This window comes from Ptychodera flava, chromosome 9 (genome assembly GCF_041260155.1).
Source record: "Ptychodera flava strain L36383 chromosome 9, AS_Pfla_20210202, whole genome shotgun sequence".
Classification (NCBI taxonomy): domain Eukaryota; kingdom Metazoa; phylum Hemichordata; class Enteropneusta; family Ptychoderidae; genus Ptychodera; species Ptychodera flava.
The window spans coordinates 37240354-37265682 of NC_091936.1; the positions used below are offsets into that span (position 1 = coordinate 37240354).

General features: G+C 39.7%; 2 protein-coding genes across 2 annotated transcripts; both read left to right on the plus strand.

The window, feature by feature from the left end:
* The first annotated feature begins 1058 nt into the window (after positions 1 to 1058).
* Positions 1059 to 1621, plus strand: LOC139140879 (late histone H2A.2.2-like). The gene has a single exon (XM_070710351.1). The coding sequence runs from the start codon at positions 1078 to 1080 to the stop codon at positions 1450 to 1452; it is 375 nt and encodes a 124-aa protein (XP_070566452.1). The 5' UTR covers positions 1059 to 1077; the 3' UTR covers positions 1453 to 1621.
* Positions 1622 to 3431: 1810 nt separating this feature from the next.
* On the plus strand, positions 3432 to 10064 carry LOC139140878 (uncharacterized). Its single transcript, XM_070710350.1, has 5 exons — positions 3432 to 3969; positions 4678 to 4787; positions 7135 to 7319; positions 8296 to 8413; positions 9019 to 10064. Exons 1-5 carry the CDS (start codon positions 3498 to 3500, stop codon positions 9397 to 9399), a joined length of 1266 nt encoding a protein of 421 aa, XP_070566451.1. The 5' UTR covers positions 3432 to 3497; the 3' UTR covers positions 9400 to 10064.
* Positions 10065 to 25329: the final 15265 nt, after the last annotated feature.

Consider the following 25329-nt stretch of genomic DNA (forward strand, 5'->3'; position numbering starts at 1 on the left):
GACTAATGCCACACCTAGTCCCTACAGTTTACAAGACACTTACGCGTGCAAGACACCGAAGTTATACAGAATGACTTCTTGGAACACCCCAAGCAACATTATGCGTAATTGGTCGTACTCCGTATATGCACATGTTTTGTCTTTTAGGTTTCACAGCTCTTGTTTAAAAACTCGAAGTGAAAGAGCATACTTCAGTGTACAACAATGCGGGTGTCTCGAAACTTCACACCGCTAGTCACATCGCTACAAAAAACAGGAAGTTTGCGTAATACGTCACACCATAGTCCCTCCCCCGGGGTGGAGGGACTGTGCTCAGACATTACACAAGTAGTCTGAGGCACGATCCCTCTGCGTTGATACCCAAACAGTGAAAGTGGAATGTCTCTAATTTCCAATTGTAACAGTGACCCAAATATGAAAAGTGAAAATCAAATAATCATTCGACGATGTACTTCTCAGAAAATTCACCAATTTCTACCAAAATATTACAACAAAGAATATACACAAGATCTTCCTTAGGTACTAGTAAAATCGCGTCAAAGAAAGCGCAGATTCGGAAATCTTCTTAACAAATTCCCTTCATGCAAAGTTGTTCTTTTTCAGGTTTCAAGAGGTTTGTTAACAGAAAATTGTTCGACCCTATTTTCATTTTTTTTAATTGACTGTTTTTCGTATACAGTTCCCGCGTAAATGTCATTACCGACAGATCCACACTTCACCACAACCACACATGGCGGGACCATTTATGCACTGAGAATATGTATTGACTTTTACCCAGGACATGTTTCGTTTTGGAGGGAAATCCAACGGACGGGGTAGGAACCAACTTTGAAGCGATCGTTTATTAAGACAATAGCTTCCATATTGATCGCTTCATTGTTTTGTCTTATAAAACAATGCATGATCGATCATCATGCATTCTGTGATCTTACTGGTTTAAACTATCTCTAGATCTACACACTGTCATACGATTGGTTAAAACTATCTCTCTCCATGATCCTGGCCGACCACATAAAAAGAGGCGCTAGGGCGCCAATTACCATAGTATGAATCTGATAATCAAGCGATACAAACAAAATGTCTGGACGTGGTAAAGGAGGCAAAGCTAAGAGTAAGGGCAAGAGCCGATCCAGCCGTGCTGGCCTGCAGTTCCCCGTTGGTCGTGTGCACCGTTTCTTGCGTAAGGGCAACTACGCCAAGCGTGTTGGTGCTGGTGCTCCAGTCTACTTGGCTGCAGTCCTCGAGTACTTGGCCGCCGAAATCCTCGAGTTGGCAGGCAACGCAGCCCGTGACAACAAGAAGGCCAGAATCATCCCCCGTCACTTGCAGTTGGCCGTCCGTAATGACGAGGAATTGAACAAACTTCTCGGCGGTGTCACCATCGCCCAGGGTGGTGTATTGCCAAACATCCAAGCAGTACTCTTGCCAAAGAAGTCCCAAGCCAAGAAGTAAATCGTGTGCCTAGCATACACATACTAAACGGCCCTTTTCAGGGCCACCACATCCTCAAGAAAGAGAACTACCGCCATACTATCTAATAAATTGTCCATCATCGGTAAATATAGGCAAGGGGTGAAACTCCTCATAGGTTTGCACAGCGAAATGTTGTATATGCCAACAACAAATTATTGGACCTCATTCAAACTTTTGCATAGTAAATGCTTATCATTTCGTCCATTGTAAATAGTAGTAGGGAACTGCGTTACCACATTTATCCAAACGACTGAACGTACATGTCATGGCTGTAATTTGTACATGTGTATAAATTCATTTATTTGTTTGACAAACGTTCAATACAAAAGTAGTAAAAATTTGTAACGTTTTTTTATTCACTAGCACAGAAAACAAAAATACTATACTTACGAAGCATCTAAACCGGTTTCCTCGAGAAGCCCGAGCTGACTTATGGTAGCAGTACATGTTTCGTGTGAAAACTTTTACAAAATCCCGCCTAAACAAAAAATTTGCTAATTTTCTACAAACTTTACCGCCATTTTTGAATTAGGCGCGACGTCATTTTGATCCAATCCATCATCATACGTTTAGGGATTGCATTTGACGCCAAATCAAGAACTATTCCGAGTTTGTCCCAACCCCAAATATCTTACAGAAGTTTTTCATCATATTCGTAGTATTCTAGGTGCTTCAACCACGGAAAGGGGTACATCACACACAGAATGGTGTACAGGTGTCAATCTCTGCCGCCCGAATTGGTCGCTTTTTCCACGAAATCGAGAACTTTCAAATGAGAACAAAGGTATGACATCGCATAAATAATGCACGGCCCTAACAGGGAGGGAATTCGGTCAATGTCAACAATCACTCATGGGAAACCCAGGGGAGTGAGGACTTCCATATCACATAAACACGTCATGGGGGTACAAACGCCTGTACCCCCATGAAGACTTATAGATTGTGATGGGTACTAGAATGCCATAACACAGACCCACTTCAGGTTTTTTTTGTGGAAGGACTTTGGAAAGAACAATGGAGGTAACGTCCATTGTACCTCAAGCAAAATTTGTTGTTTAATTGTAAGAAGGCACATGACTGGTATAAAATACATTATACTCAGGCGATCGAAAATGCTGAGCCGGAGTGAAAAGCCTTCATTTTCTTGTTCTGACAATATTCCTCCGAAATCTAACCCACTACCCCAGCAATCCGTCCAAAAATCTAATTCAACCGACTGTACACGTGCGCATCGACACTGCAATCATACCAAATCCAAACATTAAAAAAGTAAACGTCGGAGGACTTGCACTATGAAACACTAAATTATACAGAATATAAAGGAATACTGTAGAGTAGGTCTCCAATACTGTACATGTAGTGTGTTTCGCCCTCGAGATTGGTACAATTAACACTAACCCTCGAGTAGTGAGAAAAAAGCGTAGTATTGAATAAATTAACAAAGGAGTGTTGGCATATTATTATGCACTTATATTTTGCAGATAATGCAACATTTCAGTTAGTTCTGAAACACCTCAGAACCTTGACTGAATATTTAGTCATGTATGGTTGTGTTGGCGGAGACCCATACACGGCCGAATCTCTTTAGTCAACTTTTATCAGACGTTTCGTGTTCGTGTCGGCTTCATAGACGATCTGCCCAACTTTAGCCCTGCGTACGATGCTGTGTGTTCCCGGCTAGGGAGGGCCACGTGGATAGAGGGACTGTGGGAGGGCGTATACTACGCCGGGTACGCAGGACTAAGTCAACTTAGAACCGGAGTTTTTGTCTGAAAAATATGATTTGGACGATATATCTACGTTTGCTGTCATGACAAATATAAAAGTTATACGCCTGCTTCTTTGACAAGTCTTAAAAGTAGGAGTACGGGGCGCACACTTCTCTATATGTGTAGACAAGATCACAGAACTTAGACTATTTATAAACGAAAGATTTAAGCTTACGGCCGTTGGCGACGCTTACATGCCAGCTGAGCTGAGTCGTCGTCCAGTCCGTTACACTGGCTCTCAAAACAGTTTCTGTTATGGATGGAGGGCCAGCAACATGCGACAGTGACGAAGAGGAGTCTGCTAGCGGTAGTGGCAACATTGCATCCGCAAGACTAAGTCAAAGATCTCGTTTTATGTCTGCGGGATCAAGAGAGAGTGGAACTACCACACATCGGGTTCCCCAGATCGCCGAGGACGTAAATCACTGCAAATACTACTTGCAAGGAACTTGCACAACATGCAGCGAAGGCGTCGAATCTCACGGTAGACTCATCTTCAGGCCCGAGTCTGTATGGGGAGACCGTGAAAGACGAATACTGAGGATTTCTGAGCATACCCTCAGAATTTCAGCAGTGCGCTCTCACAATAAGATCATCTCATCGTGGTTAATTTGCCCGACTGCAGCGTTCCCAAAAGTCACTGACACGGATGCCGTCAACTACTTGCAGTCAGCGACAGAATCGTGCAACATCAGGCATGAAGTCCATCGTTTGATTAGGACCCAGTGTAAGTCACCCGTAAACATGTATTTGTTCTGGTTGAGTAAAACGTAAACATATATTTGTTCTCTTTGAGTAAAACGAAGTTTGGAGCATGAAGATGCAGCCACTGCCACTTCTTGGGGAATGGAGCGCCATCAAGCGACTATTTTCCAACCAGTGGCTTGTTGCTAGCCTATGGTATGTGGCACCTATCAGGGAGAGCTACACAAGTCTTCTCCCCACCTTGTAATGGGGAAGCAAAATGTGATCGTATAGGAAAATTACATTTAGTTATGGGACAGATGCATTAAGTGTATCTTTGGTGATATTTGAGGTTGTATGAGGGAAGTACGGTCCAGGCATGGTGTTTGATGAAACTTTAAGAGCTGCTCCAAAAATAAGTTAGTCCACTTGTACACCACTGTCTGCTAACCAAACTTATAAATTATTTTGATAAAGCCCATTGTAAAATAAGCATATATGTGCACTTTTACTTAATTATTTATTTTAGTGTATAATAATGAAACTAGATTTTAATTTCGAAGATTGAAGATCCATGGTTACTGCATTGCACGTCTAATTTCTTTGATAGAACTATCGCAACCTCATACCCGTAGGCCTACATACAATGCTTTCCTATGGCAATCACAGCTGTAAAGAATTAAAAGAAGTGCATCTGTATTGATTCTGTGGAACAAAAGTAATATTTCTGTCGTCGTTTTGTGTTTTGCAGGGAGTGTGGAACTAGAGAGTGACAATTTTCTCCACTTTATCAGAGATTTTTCAGAGAATCATGTCATGGAAGAGATTCCAAAACACAAACTCTTAAGCTTTGTGGATTCTGTAAGTACATGTATTCATGGATTTTGTAATGACTTTTAGAAACAGACTGGAACAATGTGGATGATTATAAATACGGTTGTAGAGTTTTTAGACGGGGATGGTGGAAATGCAGAGATCTGACTGGTCTAGATGTTAAAACAACCATGCTATATCACAAATATATCATGGTTAGAACACTTGCAAACTCTCAGAATTCCTTTTTTTGTCATTTCGTGCCAAAATAGCAATTTAGCAAATAGCAATAGCAAATAAACCACACCCAGCAATGGGTATACCACTCAGTTTTGACCAGTTCACTCCATATATGCACTTGCTATCACTCATCCATATATTGTAAACTGGTCAACACTGTATGGTGTACTACAGCTTGGTAGATAATGTGCGTCAGAGACAGATGTTTGGACTCTCAAACTTTTATGATTCTTTCTAATCTATCACTTGTGGGATTCCTTTTTAAAGCTCTTTGTATGAGAAAACTTTCCACTCTCTTAGTTTTTCGAAAATGGAAAATGTTATTCTCTCCATAGAGTTAACACACGGTAGCAGCCATTTTGAATTTAGACATTGGTAATTATCGGGTAATTTATTTTTGTTGTACCAAAATTTGCAAGGTGACCCCCGATTTTTATTCTTGATTTTGAAAGAGGGTAGTTGAAAAATTCCTCCAAGAAAGTTTGAGCAAAAGGTAATGTCTTTCATTTTCGAGGTGCGTACCACCTGAAATAAGTATGTGCGTCAGCTTGCACATTGACTTTATGAGATCTGCAGTGGGGGTTGAGATCAGCGCTCTGATTGCCATATAGAAAGCAGTTCCAGTCATCAACACAGAACCAAACTTTTTAAAGTCAAATTTTTCACTCCACACACAGTAGTGATTAGCTGAAATGACATTGAACAGACTAATATGTCATGGTTACTGCATATCATCATACAGGGCAAATACTTGAGTTTGATAATTGGAGGAGGCCTCAAATTTCATACAGTTTTATTCGATGAACACTATCAACATTTTGAGCCTACATGGAGGATCTTCAACAGGAATCCATGCCATTCCACTTGAAAAGTGTTATCTGTCTTGATGAAGATCCTCTGTGTAGGATCGAAGCATTGATAGTGTTTATCAAATAAAATTGTATAAAATCCGACGCCTGCCTGCTCCATTTATAGGACTTGTCATACATGGGGCTCTGGTCTCATACTTGGGCAGCATATCAACCCTGTAGTTGGACTGACTTTAGTCAACACAAACAAATACTGTGGCAAATAATTGTTCACCATCAGTGAACAGGAATATTTCAAATGTTTGCTACGTGGGTAACTTTGAAAAAGCCGAGAGGGGGTCTGAGCAAGACTTGCTAATATATGCAGGAGTTTCTGAAGGGGGTGGATGGCAAAACATGGGCATACAGTCAAGAGGAACAATACTCATGTTGACTGGTTGCAAAACATGTACCTGGGATAGGGCATACTGTCAGGAGGGGCAATACTTATATTGATTGATGGCAAAACATTTATAACGGATACGCAAAGAGTTGGGAGGGACAATACTCATATCGATTGATGGCAAAAAATGTATCAGGGATAGGGCATATACTGTCGGGAGGGGGCAATACTACTATTGATTGATCTTTGGCAAAAAGCTTCTACTTTCTACTTTCATTTTTTTTAATTTTGTTGAAAAGATCTTAGAGTAGCAAATACACATAAAAATACCTCTAGTCACAATGTCTTGAAACAGACCAGTGTGCAGCAGCCCCTTTTATGCACCGTACATAATACAGCCAGAGTAAAAAAGTAAATGTTCCTCAAATTTTTTTTGCAAAGCTGCAGAGGCAGCAAGCAAATGTTTAAAATTTATTTTTTACGAATCAGCAGAATCTCCTCCTGGTTACATTGTTACTGACATGGAGTCTAGATTTTACAAACTGTCCACGATTATAGAGGCAGTACATTTACAGGCAGTGTTGACAGAACAAATTCTGAGATATGTAAAACAATAAGTGCCCTAAAAGTATAACAATTGCAGTATTGTCTTTTAGTCCTCAAGTTCGGGTCTAACAATTTGCTTTTTTATTTTGATTAAAGACATACATATGCCACAATTTCAAAACAAAATTATTTTAAATTTTCACGAAACTGAAATAGTGAAATCTTTACTAACTCCAAAAGTTTTAAAATGAGACCCTATAAGTGGTAGCCCAGACAAGCAATGGAAAAATTTGAGAGTCCAAATATCTGCCCCCAAGGCGCAATTTACGTTAATAGTTGTTGTTGCACATAACAGTTTTTTTACCTGGGTGAGTAGGGTTTATTTCCCTGTGATCAAATCAATGCTGTTTGCATTCAGGAAGTACCGAGCACCAAGGAATGTGAGGTCACCTACAACCACCGCAGTGCACTGTACAGATGGATAGAGGTGTGCAAATTGATGACGCCAGGTACGGTCAAAATTCCGGAACTACGCTTTGATGATTTACTTGCTGAATTGATACGCTGTGCGGGAGAGGCAGCTGGAATCACCGTCTTGATAAAGTAGGTACTGGATTGTTTGTTTGTACTTGTGTCTCAAGGTTATAGACAGTATGATTGTGCATCACAGTTCAGTTGGTCAACTTAACCCTTTGCATCCTGACCCCCTGGTGACCTATGACATCATGTGGACATTTTTGTCCAAGCCGGGTTCAAAGTGCTAAGGTAGTAAGCGCCTCAAAAAGGAAAGCCTTAAACCTTTGCTCAAACTTTTCTCAAGGAATCTTTCAACCATTCTTTCAAAATCAAGAATGAAAATTTGGGGTCACCATGCTAATTTTGGTACTGGAGAAACAAATCGCCCAATATTAACTAAATGTCAAATTCAAAATGGCCACCATCCTTGTGTTAACTCTATGGAGGAAAATAAAATTTTTGATTTTCAAAAACCTAAGGCAGTGAAAGTATTACTTATACGAGCACCCACAAGTGGTAGATTAGAAAAGAATTGTGAAAGTTTGAGAGTCCAAATATTTGTCCTCGAGGTATATTCTACCTTAAGATAAGTGCATTGTGTGCTTGAAAGCAGAAAAATTATTCCCCGTCTGTTTACTATACCTTTGAAAAGTCCTTGAATTTTAAAGGCTCCTTGAAATCCTGAAAAGTCCTCGAAAATGGAATTTTTCCCGGAAATTGATAAGCATTTTTCCAATCTACCATCTTAGTTTTTCGAAAATCGAAAATTGTATTTTGCCCCATAAAGTTATCACAGGGATGGTGGCCATTTTGAATTTCGGTATCAATATATTCTTTGTAGTTTGTTTCTCAAGTACCAAACTTTGCATGGGACCCTTGACTTTTATTTTTTATCAGGTAAGATCATGGTTGAAAGTTTTATCAAGGAAAGTTTGAGCAAAAGTTTAAGTCTTTCATTTTAGAGGCGCAAACTACCTTAAAGGATATTACCACCATCCGTGTTTGAAGGGGCTGTCATATTCCATACTATGTCAAAATCTTAAATTTTCTGTTTTTTTCACAGTATGAGAGAGTCGTCAAGACGTGAGTTTAAAGTGTGTGGCAATACAGTCACGGTACAAAGTAACATTGAAGTGTCATGTTCTTCTGAAGTAATAATGAATGTCATCACACACACAGAGGTTTGTACTTTAACCCTTTTACCACAATGGTTTGGCCCAAACCCATTGTTATCAATGGGGAGTGCGGACCGGCTCACAGGGAATTTGGGGCGGACAGATTATTAGGTGGCTCTGTGATAGAAAGGCTAGAAAATGTGCCAAGTTAATATATGCAACAGAAGTAAAGGTTTAGAAACCAGCATTTCACTAAGCTCGAGATAGCAGCAAATTCTGCAAGACTGAATGCTTTCGCCAATTTGCGGAAAGAGTAACTACAAATTCACCAGACTACGTTTCAGAGTTTCTTTTTCACCTCGATTGATCCTGGGCCTGTGCACATACCTAAAGATATAGAGGGACACCAGTCTTGATGTCAAGCTGTGCATTGTATCAGCTACTTCATTTTGTAGTGACTGAAAACTCAATGTGTTCAACTTAAAACCAATGTGATGATTCCTTATATTCTGACATCTTAGAAAAGTGGTTCTGTCACTTTTTTTCTCTTATAAAGCCAGTTTCTTGTTACGTGATCAAAATGGCTGCGTTTTTAGTCTGCAGATTACATTCTTTCCAGTAAACTAAATACATTTGCTTTCTGTCCTGTTTCCTTTCCTTTTCCCACACAGCAAAGCTGCTCTCCGAGTGACTCCGGGTGCTGTGATATGGAAGCAATATTAGGACAGATATCAGCAAAGTGTTTGGCTGTGGCTGGAGATAGTCCATTCGGCAATGATTCTCACAAGACTGTGTACAATGTGTCCGTGATAGCCAAGCGTGTCGATGATGCCTGGAAATTGATTGTTATTCCAGTCCAATGCCATTTTTCACGCAACACCTTGCGTACAATGGAGGAGTGCCCCATTCCTAATCCATTAAGGAAATCATTTATACTTCATGATGAACTTGTCTTTGAAGAAGACATTTATAGTCTTGAGGTTTTCAAACTTTTGTACCGCTCATTTAAAGCCGTTCTTCTTATTTATAAAAGATGTTTTCAAGATACCTAAGATATAGGAAAGTGGGTCAAATTTATCCACCCTTTTCACAGCCAGTTTCCAATGACCCTATTGTTTTTTGCTGTATTATTATACTTACACTAACAGAAGTATGAGAGGGTAAACTAACCATAGCACAGTATTACTACCGAGTGTACATGATAGGTTAGACTGGCCCAAGTTGCATGGCTTTTCTTTGATGTACTACTGGCTGGCCAAGCGCTTTTGGCCATTGCGTTCACCCAACAATCTTCACGACAGTCTACCAGAAAATACTGCTTCAATTTTGCGATTACTTCACCACTAACGCACAACAGTCTGCTGAAGTTTATTCCTTCAATTTACTCTGTTTTGATATTGATAAGCCAACAGACTGGATATGTCTAATGATATGTAAATTCATGAGAGTGGGTACTGACCTACGAAAACCAACTCACACAGCAACAAAGGTGGAATTAGCAACGGCAGTCCATTACTATGATGATATTCATATTTCACTCGCATAATTCTGTAACATAATTTATATCACTCTATAAAGATAAAAAATCAATCGGAAAATGTTGAACTCGAAACATTGATCTTTGCAGTTGTCACCTTTTCAATAGTCTTTGGAGTCATTTCGCTGTGGTATTATCTGAAATAAAATAGATGGGAAAATTTCTCATGAAACATTGTAATTAAGAGTGCCTGTGTCTTCAAGTGTACAATCACTAGAAATGTGTAACACCAAAGATACGTGAAAATTGTCACTATGCCACTACCTACATGTATGTTATTTCCGTTCACAGCATTATTCATTGACAAAAATGTCATTCTTGTTCATCAAATAAAAGGAGCAAACACTGTTTTGTCATGCTTTAATATTTACTATTCAGTGTTCAAAAGTTATCTTATTACAACACAACGGCTGACACTTTATGAAAGACAAAGCAACGCAGCTGTTAGATTCAGAGAGTCCCTCAGCCGACCCCAGTAAACGTATACTTTCCAAACGGCCGGTGGTGGCGCACTCTCAATTGCCTCGACCCAGACGTTTGGAGTATGGGATGATGAGCGCTTTCATGATGGCTGCATATAATAATTTGCCGTCTCTCCCACCCTCCAAGTTACTCAAAGTTCCAAGCAACACTGCAAAATGGGACTTGAGCGACTCGATACTCGTGCCAGCCATGGCAAGTAAAATAGCGTGGAGTTTCGCCTGCGTGAATACCAACTTCCTGTAGATTTAAGTTTTAAGCCTAAATCCCCCTAAGATATGCCAATTATGATGAAAAAGACTTCTGTTCTTCTATCCTGTGTGAATTGGTCGGGCGGAAAAGATATCCAGTCACAAGGTCAATATCAAAGTCGTAGACAAGCCTAAAATACACTTGGAGTGAATGGATCGGACATATGAAAATACACCCGCACACCTCGTAACAGCAAAGAGGTTAGATCCTGACCACCGGATAGTCTAAACCAAAAGTGTGATTACCGAGAAAACCGGAATTGTCAGGGAAACCCGTAATCTCTTATATTTCATGTGTTCTTAATCGTTTGTTATATAGACAGAAAAAGCTAAAAGTTGGCAAAATGCCTAGCCAAAACACTGAAAACATAAAACTGCTGCGGGGATTGCGGGTGTTCCATTTTCCTAATAATATACCGGAAAGTCAGTCGTGAGTTGTCAAGAAAAAGCGAGTTCGCCTGTTTTGATGTCATTGGTGATTTTGCATGTTCCTCCGAAATTTTATTGAAGTACGTATCTGCTTGGATTGACTACATTTGATTTGGAGTTGATCTTACCTAGGTAAAACGTCTTTTAACTCAGTAGAAATCATGTTCTTTAACAGTGTTGGCACGAAGCTTTTGTAGGACATCTGCATTGTTTAATGCTTGAGCTCCCTAATAAAATGTGGACAAGTTTCTTTGTGCACTTAAATTTGGTTTTGGCGTCAATTGTCTTTATGAATAAAAATCGAATAATATGACATTTACAAACAACTCACTTTGTGCTCGACTAGTCATTGTTTTATAAGTTGTTTGCGTCATGAACATGACAGCGACTATGTTCGCCTAGAGGCTGGAACTAGGAAATGGGATGAGAAACGGCGAAGGTGTTTCTGCCGTAGTACGGAAAGCGCCCCCAAACGGCGTACCCTTCAGTCTATTTAGCCACTGACAAGGTCTGCCATGTGCCACGTTATAGTCTCCTAAAATGGATGGAAAACTATTAAATCAAATGCGGTAAAACATCTATTCGATTTACAAAGTGGCGCTGTTCTCTTGTAAGTGACTACTTCCTTTGATTTCTGCTGTAACACATAACAGATGACAGTCTTACTAGTAAGATGAATAAGAAACTGATCTTCTTGTTAAAAAATGCGACGAAAAATTCTTGCCTTTACACTGCTTTACGCGGTTGAACAGCATCTTTTCTATCGCAACTATAAACGTACCTTGACACCTACTCTATACAATCTTGATAGTATCACACTAGAATTTTTCAACCGTATGAGTGCAAAGAGTTCGGTGTTAGTTTTGCCTCGAGGAGTCCGTGTCGAGACTTCTTCAGAAGTGTAGAAAGAAAGTGTTGAAGGCAAAATGAGACGTCTTGACAAACGCGCCGCATGCAACGTGTAAAGTGACAAAAGGCGTACCTAGTGCCTGGGATACAGAAATCGTCGTCCTCTGGAATCACTTTAAAACATGAACATGTATTGCACGGAGATATCCCGTCCTGAGTCAATGTGATCGCCTTATGATCAGTACATCTTGATTGAAAGTTCCATCTGTTGATGTCTGTCGTGGTCTTATTGTGTCTGAGTGTTTTAATGATCATGGGGAATAAATAATGTTTGTTTTACGACCATTTGATGTTGACATTTCATCAACGAGGGCACATCCAGTCAAACATTCCGTCCTTTGGGTTCAGCTATCAATACACAACGAAGGCTTATCTCTGGTTCTCTTTTACGCGTTGGCTTTGCCCATAACTGCATATCGCTCATGATATTTGCGATGTTTTGAGACCCTGTATATCACTTCATGTAACTGGAAATGTGCTACTGAGAAAAGATCACAATTCTTGGTCTAGTCCCCGGATTTATCGATCCAGTGCGCATTTAGAAAGCATATGGCGTGATGAGATGAGATGAGATAAAAGATATGAATATCGTTCTACACATATGAAGTTCTATGGTAGTGTAAATCGTAACTCAATGGCGGCATAGGAGTTGCTCGACGAAAAATGTCACGTGATGTCAGCGAAATTCAGGAGATAAAATAACAAACAGAATTGGGTTCCACCTGCCATCCAATAAAAGCACCACAGCGACCTTGATATGTCGCGCAAGTGCCGCGGCAGCCCCCTCCAGAGTAATCATTCACAAGGCTCACTGTCGAAATTAAAACCTCTAGTGATCACAGCCATTTCAGCTTTGGAAGCACTGATGATTCGACATCGATGATTCGCGCGTTATTTGCATGGTTCGAAGATTAAAGGAGCTAGAGGGGAAGGGATATTTCAGTGGCGTATGAGTACGTCTGAAATGACTAAGTAAATACTTCTGTGAAAGGGAGATAAAACTTGCCTCATATACCATTGAACTATGGGAACACTTTATACGAAAATAGGACTGAGCGGTCCCAGTTCACGGACATGCACTGACAACGACAATATTGACACGACAAGAAGTGACGTAAGTAACTACAACAACAACGTGTCCTTCATCTGCATTCGTCACGAACACGTTATCAAAACAAATGACGCACGAGTCCCTTGCGATGTAATCTGTGAAACCGCTGTCTTGATAAATGAATATAAGGAGAGGCTTATAATTTACCAACGCTCGGTATCAACGTGAAGACACTAAACGTTTCCTTTGATCAGACTTAATTCTTTCAACGTTCGATACTATTAAGTTGAACCGCTTTATAACGTTTTTTCTTCAACAATATTTGTATATCAATCTTATAAAATGATAAAGCGTCCTTTTGGTATTTCACGATGAACGATTCACTCGACTTTCCGATCGAAGTCAGTAGCACTTGAACTGGTCCTGCTGTTTACAAAGTCAAATCCGAGATTTACTGATACGTAATACTACTTGAAAACAAACTGCTCACAAAAATCTACGCAGCCGTTCAAAGAATCGACAAAGCAATTATCAAAGTAATCGGGCGCGAAGAACTAATTATAAAGGTATCGTCCAGAGAAATGAATGGCGTGTGCATAAATCTTAAAGAATGTTTCATTAGCTCGGACTTACAGGGGAATTTCAAGAGGCTTGTTAAATATTGAAAAACGGTCAAGGTTCGCAAAGCTGCGCAGTACAGTGGATCAGGGATAGGTATGTGCGTTCTTCTGATGTGTGATTGAGCTCAGAACTATAGTAATGTAAATATGTGTCTAAATGTATATGAAAGCAAAACAATGTAATTTTGTTCAATCAATGTGCATTTTAAAATTTTTGAACACATTTGCATCAGTGATGCATATGTGGCAAAACATTATATATATATGTATATATATATATATATATATATATATATATATATATGTATATATATATGTATATATATATATATACATATGGTTATATATATGGTTTTATTTATATATAGTATATATATATATATACACACACACACACACACACACACACACACACACACACACACACACACATGGTTAATGTCTATATATACATATCTAACGCAGCGCTCCATTTCTAATTGCCTTCGGTGTGGCAGTGATTTACCAAGACGACACGGGTTTGTGATATTTTCCCACTTTCCTTGTTCTAGAAATTATACGTTTTCTGTCGTGCGCAGTCCACTGTCATTTTGACATAACGTTGTTTTCATCCACCTGAACTTGAAAAAAAGGCTGTCGCATATTGTCAGAATCGATACGCACGAGGACGAGAGACACTGGTCCATTACTCAGAGTTGAGGTGTATCCTCTCGCTGGAATCACGTATGTGTTTTACAGCCAAGTCTACTTGTCAGTATTCCACACGCTTCTTAAAGCAGATTAAATCTGTCTTGTCACAACAGAGGCGGTTGCAACGAGATTGCTACACGACGCTTCATAAATTCGCCACCATTACGACCGTAAATTTCAATCTGCACATTTTCGCGCCTACGGGTAAGTGAAAACTACACTTTGTGACGTATATTGCTGAGTTCATCGCACTCCTCGACTCCTCGTCTCCGAGGCTGCATAGATACGTTAGCGTCACCATTACCGTCATGCATTTTTTTCGCTGCGATGAAATAGACTCACCTTGGCAAGTGCATGTTTTAGAGTCAAAAATGTACATTACTAGTGGTAGAGGCCGACGAGTATGCGTTCGTACTTTATTTTGAGTTTATTGTCATAGAAACCACAGTCACTTGTGGTTCGACCACACGGCGAAGGGCCCTGCAACCATTAGTAAGATTACTTCAGGTGCCACCAACGAAACTGTTCGTGCAAAACGGTGTCGGTGCACAGATTTTCAGCGAGCAAGCAATTTAAAAGTAATCAGCGGACGGGGAGAAAAGGTCAGTATTTACATCGGGCGGGGAAGAAATTTCAGATTTTTCAGTGGACAGGGAGAAAATTTCCGGCAGTGGGTGGAGGGAGGGGAATGCTGTGGTCGATAGAACTTCAGGGAAGGTTAAAGCGCCTAACTTAGGCCAAGAAAAATAAAATGTTTGTTTCTCATCCTAGACATATTGCAAAAATGATGCGGTGACGCGTTTTTTTTCCTCTCAATTTCTTATTCTTCAACAAACGAACGCGCAAAAAACATGAAAACAACACAGGAATGCACGCAGAGATAGATGCACGGCAGTGTTGCTTTAATTTTTCTTGTATAGCAACAGTTCTGCGGTTTGACTTTTAGTTCAGCAATGTACAGTTTTGACACCTTAATAAAACAGTGACACATGTGTACAGTTCTGAATGAAATGTTGGTGTCCGTTACTTTTTTACAGTTCTGTTTTAAACAGCACTGTGTTATGCACTATCGTCACTTATTTTTGCGGGGTTTTTTTTTCATTTTATTTCCTCATGAACAGAAAAAAGGTTGACGCGGCGGGTCTGAATTGACACGAGCGAGGATGAGAAACAAACTTTTTATTTTTCTTAGCATTAGAAGGGAGCAATGTTCAAAAGTTGAAATGATTAGATTTTTGCTTGCACAGTTTTGTGTTGATTGTGGTAAGTTGCATCCATGCTCTGAACGAACTCACACATGGTGATTGAGTAAATAGTTTATTAAATGAAATGTACATGTGGGAATATGTACATCAAGTGGGCAAAGGGGACCTTACAGTGGTGGGGAGAGGACAGCAGTATAGTTGGCGCCACCTGTATCTTTCTAATACTGACAAGGGTCTCCGTCGTGTATCGAACCACAAGCGACTGTGGTAGAAAGCACGTCAATTACAAGCCTGGCAGTATTAAACTATAGTATAAATTGTACGTAAATATACAAGACTTCATCAGGTAAAATTGCACGGTTCTATAGCCGGGAACAGGAAAGCTGAAGTACAGCTGTGTTACTCCTGGTAAAATTAAGTGACCATTACGGCTACATCGACATACATGTAAATCATGTCACTTCCTTTTCTGCGGGCAAAAAGCACAGACCCTCTCAGCGCCAATGGTCTTAAATTTTAACTGTTGTGACAAGACGAGAAATGTTTCCACTCAAGCATAGAACACAGCGAAGACCTAAACACCAACCCAATCTCAGCAATCCACACTCGAACCGGAATACGTTTTCTCTTGTTCTGGCTATAGGAGTATTGTATCCATAGAAAGTAGCGCAGCGCTGTTCCATAGAAGGCAGAACCGCATACTGCTTATATGCCAGTGCATGATTTAGTCAGTGAAGTGTCAGGCTCTCTAATCATACCACGCCATTTATATCTTCTCATCCTTCTGCAGTTGTTCTCACAAAATTTTGCATCACCATAATATTGATACTGTAGTGACATGGATGTTTCCCCTAGGTAGATGACATTTTTAATTCCCTTTTAACAAAACATGATTAAACAAACAATGAGTAATGTGCAGTGTGTCGGAAGCCTTTAGCTGATTGGTTGGTTGGTTGAAACTCACTGCTGTTATTGAACTACTGTATTTCTAAGCAGCCAATCAGCTAGAGAATAGCCCCCTTGTTCCAGACACTCTACAATGCATTAAGTACCACCAATGTTCCGAAACGATATAACCTTCCGAGCTGCAATGCATTGCCAGAACAATGAATGAATGAATGAATGAATGAATGAATGAATGAATGAATGAATGAATGAATGAATGAATGAATGAATGAATGAATGGCTGGATGGATGAATGAATGGATGGATGGATGAATGAATGATTGAATGAATGAATGAATGAATGGATGGATGGATGGATGGATGGATGGATGGATGGATGGATGGATGGATGGATGGATTGATGGATGGATGGATGAATGAATGAACGTACAGTCCTGCAACAATAGCAAACAAGTTTATTGCTGGGAAAGTGTTTTTCCCAAACTCGTATGTCCATGCAAGCAATGTCCTCTACGCTACACCCAGGTCGGTATTTCCAGATGTTGAGATATTGCTTAAAGTGGCAAGCAAGCTCTGCTACACCGGTGATCAACTTATGCAAGAACTCATCCGTCAACGTGGTGCACAGGGACAAACGCTGGAAGCTTGAAGGATGTGTCTGCGTCAACAATCTGACAGCCTGAAGTTGACTTCAGCTGTAGCAAAAGGTTCGTCCGAACTAACTTCAGTTTGGCTGCAATACAAGCTAACAAGAATTTGACATATTCCCAAAGACTCAAAGACACCTGTTTTGCAGAAATATTATACAACAATCACACAATATCTGAAGCCGTACTCGTTATAAAAAGTGCGCACGTGATCACTTACGTTAGCTGTACTGACTGGTCATTCAATAGTAGAAGCCCATTCATTAACGTATATTCAAAATACTCTGTAAATCAATTTTTTTCGACGCCATTTTATACAGGTATAGTCGTTGCTCATATGAGAATGTTGGATTGTTTGAAAAAACTCTAAGATTTACGAAGGAATGTACACGTATCTTCATAACCTTGTATGAAATTGAAATATTCGTTCTTCTTACCATAGACCCTCGAGGGTCTATGCTCTGACCGCGCACATGTGGTTGAATATATTCAACCCAATTTAACAGGGAAAAGGCAAATCCTCTTCGTCGCCAGGGAGCCACGCCTCTTGACAACGGTACAATACTGGGATACCCTATGACAAGACCGCAGTCATTTCGCAAGAACCTCATGGTTATAGTGTTGACTTATTCTAATCTCTAGCACAGAGCACGAAACTTCCATTTGAAATTCGCTTCATATGTTAAGGTATCGAAGTACACTCGCAATGAGTGCTAGGGGACTATTAGCTCACCGGTAATAAGGAATTCGAGACAGAGCGGCGACCAGTTGAAAGCTCTTATTATGTCGGCTGTGTCCGATGAAGACAAATAACAGGTAGCAAATCAATATAAGACAATGTTAATAAGAATGAAGACACTCCTGCCGGATCCAAGCAAACCTGAAAATATTGCTGGAGTTATCTCGATACTTTGCAAGATTGAAATTTATAAGGAATAAGGGATGTATGACCTTTTTATACAGCTGGCACTGAGACGAATGCTCATTCCAAAGTACACAGAAATGAGTGGCGTTTTTTTTCTGTCCTTGACCACAAAGAAACTAAAGTGAAAGTTATTAAAATGTCAAGGTCAATAAGGCTCAAGTGAAACCTTATATATATATATATATATATATATATATATATATATATATATTATATATATATAATATATATATATATATATGTACATATATATATATATATATATATATATATATATATATATATATATATATATATATATATATATATATATATATAAGGGATGCTGGAGAATTGAATTTACAATGTCATCTATTTGACAATGTCATGTCAATTCTCCAGCATCCCTTATATATCTCGCTCTACTTTTGTATTGAGCACTTTGTATCGGACAAGTAGAACCGCATACTTCGTATATATATATATATATATATATATATATATATATATATATATATATATATATATATATATATATATATATATATATATTTAAGTCGGAATTTAATTCATAAAGTTCTTTTACTCATAGTGTCTCCCCGGCTATCCTCGAATACATCAATATATTTAATAAATGGCAGTGTGGAAGGCAGTGAATCCACAACAGGAGTTCAACAAAACCAATCAATTCAATTTATTTTCATTGTATGTGTTCAGTTTGCATCACAATACCCAGAGCCACAACTCTGTCGACGTCCGAACTTCATTGAAATATCTTCCGACGGGTCACGTGGTCAGTTGCCCCGGGTCTAAAACTTACACGCTTTGGGTATAAATTACATCAAGAAGAAACTTTAATACTCATGCGCACGGTTATCCATAGCCTTCACAAGCAAGAAATGTCCTCGGAGATCCGAGACGCATCTATTTCTAAGTACTATGATATGTATCCGGTAAATTTGATCATAGATCCAGGGTCTATAATTTAATACTGAGAAAATGGCAATTAACAGATACATTACCGATGCGGTCGAATCTTTAATACTACAGCTGCCTGCAGTGCAACCAAATATTAATAACATTTTCCTATAAATGTAAAATCCTAGGTAGCTCATTTTTTCCTTCTGCGAAATCCTACATCCAGAAGGGCAAAAAGTAGCAGCTTATAGCAGCGTAGACAAGACGGGTAGAAGTAAAATTCAATTTACGAATCTTGAGGGCAAGAGATTATCGCAATCTTTAAATTGGAAGTCCCAGTAATTCAATTTTTTTACCCGGCCCAAGCAATTTTCAGTGTAATACAGTTGCTCTTCCTTGAATATGCTTTTCTAAGGTCTTGGACAATTTAATGAAACGTGCACCGAGCAAGCATACAGCGAGTTGTTATGAGTTCTCAAAATGAGAGCAATTGAGTGTCCAATCCGACAGAAAACTAAGCCGCCGTCGTGTGCAAATTATAATTCTAGCACGTACTGAAATAGAATGACCCCATCAAAAGTTTGCGACCTAATTTCATAAAAATCACACGACTTTGAAAATTTAGTGGAATTTTCGGCGCTTTTACGATAGAGTCTTGCATCATTTATCATTACGGTGATAAATAAAAGTTGCTGTTTCTAATTGGGAACAGGCACATATTTTATTTACCGGTAAAACGTTATTTTTGTAAATGGTGGCAAGAAATCGCCGACACTGTCTTTCTATGACCGGAATGTTGTCATTTTGAGCAAATCATGATTTATCTATAAATGTCAAATTTGTAAAAAAAATTATTTGCTACTTAAATATTCATTTTTGTCTGATAAATTGTTTCCTTTTAAGCACCAACAGTGTCAGATTAACTCCTGTACACATTTTATTGATTCAATTATATAAGACTTCAAAAACCTAATACACAGCCTTTATCTCCATATAATTCTAGAATTCTACCCCTGAAATATAACGGCCGTCCAAATACAAATGTTGTCAGCGGTAACGATTTAAGCGTCAAAATGATGAATAAATCAGTGTCCTATATGGTGTGAGAAGAGCAATTTTTACAAACGTACTGTATTTGACAAACGCCTTTGTTTTCGACAAATCATCGTTACACTGTAATATGTTCACAGCAACTGGTGCCATGCAATTCATATTAATAAGGATTGCTCTCAAATTAATTTATGCTAAAAGCTATACCAGTGTTTGCGATGTCTTGGCTGTACTGATTTGATGAGTGACATATCTGTTTACCTGTACATATGTGTTTTTTTCGAAAAATGCAAAATAAATCCAGTTTCTTCAGCACATTTAGTCTTAAGACCTCTCTTTGGTTACGGTTTACGCTGCGCTTCCACATGGAAGCAAATCTACCCCATTCATCCCCCCACCCCCCGATGCCACATACTTAACTAGTACTCTTCAACGACAAAATTCTCTATATGTCCAAATCTGGACAACCAGACTTCCCGAGAAGTTAAAATACATGTACTGATAAATTGTCACATTACAAACCGACTTTTATGTTCAAGGTTTTATTATTATATTGAGTATCGGTGCACCAGTTTGTATTGCAATATTGTCAACCTGTATACAGTGTCATTGCTGATATTTGAATTCAAACGATAGCAACAAAAATCGACCTGCACGATCCATGCGAGTCTCTCATAGTGACAGCTGCATGAGAGATAGGTTGCATATATACCAGCCTCGAGCATACCCCTTTACGGCGTAGTCAGCCTCTGCCTGCCAGATTTCCTTTATCGCCGGGATGGTTGGTTGTGACGTATCCAATACACATCGAGTATAAACCATTGACCTTTACAATAATTGATAGCCACATAGCGATGTTTAATATTAAAGGGGGTTGGACGGAAATTGCTGTGTAAGTCAGAGTAATATATCTTTATTTGTAATTGACTCGTGAGGGGAAAAACTACTCAGTTTGTTTATTAAAATGGGATTGAAATCCCGAATTAAATAGTTTAAGTACTACGCGGAATACGTTCAATGTTTCTACAAACAGCGGGAAAGATACAGAAAGAAAATTTCGCCGATAACCATACGTGTATCGATGTTGTCGGTGCACCGGCGCTCCTTAGCTGGGTATAGTCTGCTAAGTAGATCGATTTTCGGCTCGATTTATCGATCGATAAATCGAGCCGAAAATCGATCAACTTAGCAGACTACCCAGCTAAGGAGCGCCTGTGTGTCGGTGTCATGGGATTAAAGCGCTCAGGTAGACGACGGAACCTTCTCTGTACACAAATCTACATTCAGGTAGTAACTGGCATTAGCATGCTGAACAAACGGTCGCCGTGGCATCTTCCAAAATTGAAATTACATCAGACCCTTCTAATGTATTGAATGTTTCTTGGGTTTCACGTATTCGAGTTTTCCAGCCGAGCAGGGCTTGTACAGGACAAAACCTGGCATTACGGTCTCTGGGACTAATTCATTGTATCTTGCAGTTTGCAACGGCTGTAGTGTCCTCGACTCCTATCTTCCCTATTTCCGTCGAAGACCCATTTGCCGAGAGAATTTTGTTCAAATACTGACAGCCATAGGCAGAATGTATCTTCATGACGTAAACAGCAAATGGCGTTATGCGCGGGGAGTAGCGGGCTTGATGGATTTTGCCGGGAGTGTTTAATCGGATCTCAGTTTCCCAAATGTCAAAAGGTCATCAACTGTAACGCGAGATATAGAGTCATTGGCGATATTCATGAAAACGTGATAGTTTATTATATGAAATGACGCAAGAGGCTTTCTAGGGATATACGACGGGCTTTCCTATCTAGAAAGTGTACTGTGTACTAGCCCAGGTCACTATCTTTCAGTAAGGGATTGACCATTGGATGTTTGGAGGGGTGGTCAGGGCAGTGATGGCTCTTCACACAGTGTTTGCCTTGAAGAGATTTTTCCAATTCTTTGAATACACGATCCCAAGAACTGATAATCGATCCTTTGTAATTTTAAGCGATCCAATTGCCTTTCCGTCTGCTGTCACAACCCCTTTGATGATTAGTCGATCCAGGAGTGCAGATGTTTGAATATGACTGAGGTATTGAAATTTATCCACCATTGGCATAAGTAGACTATATCGGATGCTAGATCTCGGCCTGCTTAGAGCGATCCACCCTTGACTTTGAAGCCCACCTTTCGTATCTGAGATCTATCCCTCAACGGAAGGATAAATGTAGGACGCAAATTCCTCAAGTCTTTACGACGAGTCTGGTGACGCAATGGATTATCCTCTGACGAGGTTTACAAAAGTCACAAGACGGACATTTTTGTCCCTTCACCCGGTTCATTCTATAAAAACAAGTTTAAATTAAAAATATTCCATATCGTGTATGTTATTAAGTGCGAGTCAGCCTAACACTTTGCCTACAATATCGTGTTCACACAGGGCCCGTTGATATGTTTCTGAAACGTCTTAGGGCAAATACTGTCATAAAAATTACCTGTGAACGCTCCTTAGTGTTCCTGGAACGTTTCAGCTCTGAGACGGTGTTGCCGGTCAGACCTGAGCCGGTGGGGTTAAATTAAGTCTATATCCGCAACATGTCTGCATGGACAGAGCCGTGTTAGGGAGCCGTCATTATTTACGGCCTGGGAATAGGAAATATGTGAAGGGGGTCACTCAAAAATTTAAAACTTCAAGGGGGGTTGCTCAAACTGTTGAGAGGAAGAAGGGGGGGTTACTTGATTTTTAGTGCAAAATAAAAATGAAACCCCCTCACAAATAGCACCATTGCGCACATCAATTCTCAAAATTCTCGATGCTCTCCCCTTTGGAGTGTTCTAACAGTTTTACTCAGTAAAAAAAGCAAATTAAAAACACCGCTCAGATTGCACCAGAATGCACCATTGCACACATCAATTTTCCAAACATGATAGGGGACACTCCCTCTTGACACTCCCCCGTCAGCGTCTCGCGTGTTTCCCCCCTGTACTTTCAAATTCTGCCCAGTCAGATATCCTTGTGAAAACCCTGTCATGGTTGATAACCATCCAAATTAAGCAATACTATATGGTTGGATACTGGTTATATTGTATTTTGTTGTCAGTTAGAATTTCATTGTGTTGGTTTCACCTTTTTCAACCGTCATGAGATAACCGATGATAATCTACATCAGGATTTGAAAGGTCTTTACTATTGCTGTATTTTTGTAAATTTTACAAATACATATATCGGTATTTAACTTTTCTAAGTGGTAGGGGGGAGTCAGTCAAATTTCTGAGTTAGAGATGAAGTTACTCAAATTCATCATGGTTGGCAGTGGGTTACTCGAGATTTTGGAGTTTCCGATGAATTCCTCAGACCCCCCCCCAGGCCGTAATTAATGACGGCTCCCTTAGGAACGTCCTGAACGTCCTCATGCGACAGGTATTTGCAAGGTATAATAACAGCCAGCATTCAAATCACTTTCGTTATGGCAACAACACAGAGTACTGCATCTCAGATTACTTATGTCAGTCTGGTCAGACGAAAATATCCAACGAATGCTGTAGGGACAGTCCATGTATACAAAAATAGCTGAAAAGACTCCGCAAAACGGGCTAGATAGGACAGCGAGCAGTGCTGGTACAAGAAAGTCATTCATGGCAACTGACGAAGTGGTATAGAGGGAGAATATCAATGCCTTTCTTCAAGGAACTGTCCCAAATCTATATGCTCGGCCATATACACCTTTTTAACTGAAAAGGTTGCATCAAAGGCGCAGGTCATTTATCAACTTTATCTAAGAAGCGAATTGGCCAACTTCATAAAAAATTAAAAGGAAAGCAAAGGACTAACACCCTGTAAGTATTCAATGTCAACAATGACCAATGCGAGAACGAGGGATGGAGGACTGCCTGTTTAAACCGACTAAAACACAACACAGTCCCTCCACGACTTAACTTTTGTGTGTGTGGACATACGCAGACTTTTAATCAAACTATTGATCATCCGCGTTTGCAAATCACAAATGGTGTTTCTGAAACGTTTCCAGTTTTTACCTGTAGTGTGAACACGGCGTAACAGCGACAAGTCCAATATATAAGCATAGACAGTAGATATGTCCATGATAAAAGCTATGGAGTTGCCTGCATCATAGTATCTATTGTCTATAGACACATAAACAACTGCTATATGACTAATATGTGGACACCGCTAGCGAATTAAGATCGTAGTGCTTCCACTAGACCTTAGATGGAAGGACTGTGACTGGACATAGTGGAGCATCTTCTTTTTACTGCAGTGTTTTCCTCTATCTTCTCTATTCACCAAGAGTGTCCAAAAGATTGGTAAATGAGCAGGTGTTCACCACAGGGGGAAGGAAAAAGTCCCCTGGGGTGGGGAGGGAGGGTTTTTTGGTGCAACGGTTTACCTTATTGATTTTATTAATTTTGACTGTGATATTTCAAATAAAGAGTTCAACTCCAAATCGTCTGACTGCTTTCTTCAAATTCTGCCCAGTCAGATATCCTTGTGAAAACCCTGTCATGGTTGATAACCATCCAAATTAAGCAATACTATATGGTTGGATACTGGTTATATTGTATTTTGTTGTCACTTAGAATTCATTGTGTTGGTTTCATTTTTTTCAACCGTCGTGAGATAACCGATGATAATCTACATCAGGATTTGAAAGGTCTTTACTATTGCTGTATTTTTGTAAGTTTTACAAATACTTGCATCGGTATTTAACTTTTCTAAGTGAGAGGGGGGAGTCAGTCAAATTTCTGAGTCAGAGAGGAAGTTACTCAAATTCATCATGGTTGGCAGTGGGTTACTCGAGATTTCGGAGTTTCCGATGAATTCCTCAGACCCCCCAGGCCGTAAATAATGACGGCTCCCTTAGGAACGTCCTGAACGTCCTAACGCGACAGGTATTTGCAAGGTATAACAAATAACAGGCAGCATTCAAATCACTTTCGTTATGGCAACAACACAGAGTACTGCATCTCAGATTACTTATGTCAGTCTGGTCAGACGAAAATATCCAACGAATGCTGTAGGGACAGTCCATATCTACAAAAATAGCTGAAAAGACTCCGCAAAACGGGCTAGACAGGACAGCCGAGCAGTGCTGGTACAAGAAAGTCATTCATGGCAACTGACGAAGTGGTAGAGGGAGAATATCAATGCCTTTCTTCAAGGAACTGTCCCAAATCTATATGCTCGGCCATCTAAGAAGCGAATTGGCCAACTTTATAAAACTTTAAAAGGAAAACAAAGGATTAAGACCCTGTAAGTATTCAATATCAACAATGACCAATGCGAGAACGAGGGATGGAGGACTGCCTGTTTAAACCGACTGAAACACAACACAGTCCCTCCACGACTTAACTTTTGTGTGTGTGGACATACGCAGACTTTTAATCCAA

Excerpts from the sequence above, each read along its gene's own strand:
- LOC139140879 (XM_070710351.1), top strand. The coding sequence starts at position 1,078 with ATGTCTGGACGTGGTAAAGGAGGCAAAGCTAAGAGTAAGGGCAAGAGC.
- LOC139140878 (XM_070710350.1), top strand. The coding sequence starts at position 3,498 with ATGGATGGAGGGCCAGCAACATGCGACAGTGACGAAGAGGAGTCTGCT. Across the intron at positions 3,970-4,677 it reads TCGTTTGATTAGGACCCAGT|GGAGTGTGGAACTAGAGAGT; the intron begins GTAAGTCACCCG and ends TGTGTTTTGCAG. Across the intron at positions 8,414-9,018 it reads ATGTCATCACACACACAGAG|CAAAGCTGCTCTCCGAGTGA; the intron begins GTTTGTACTTTA and ends TTTCCCACACAG.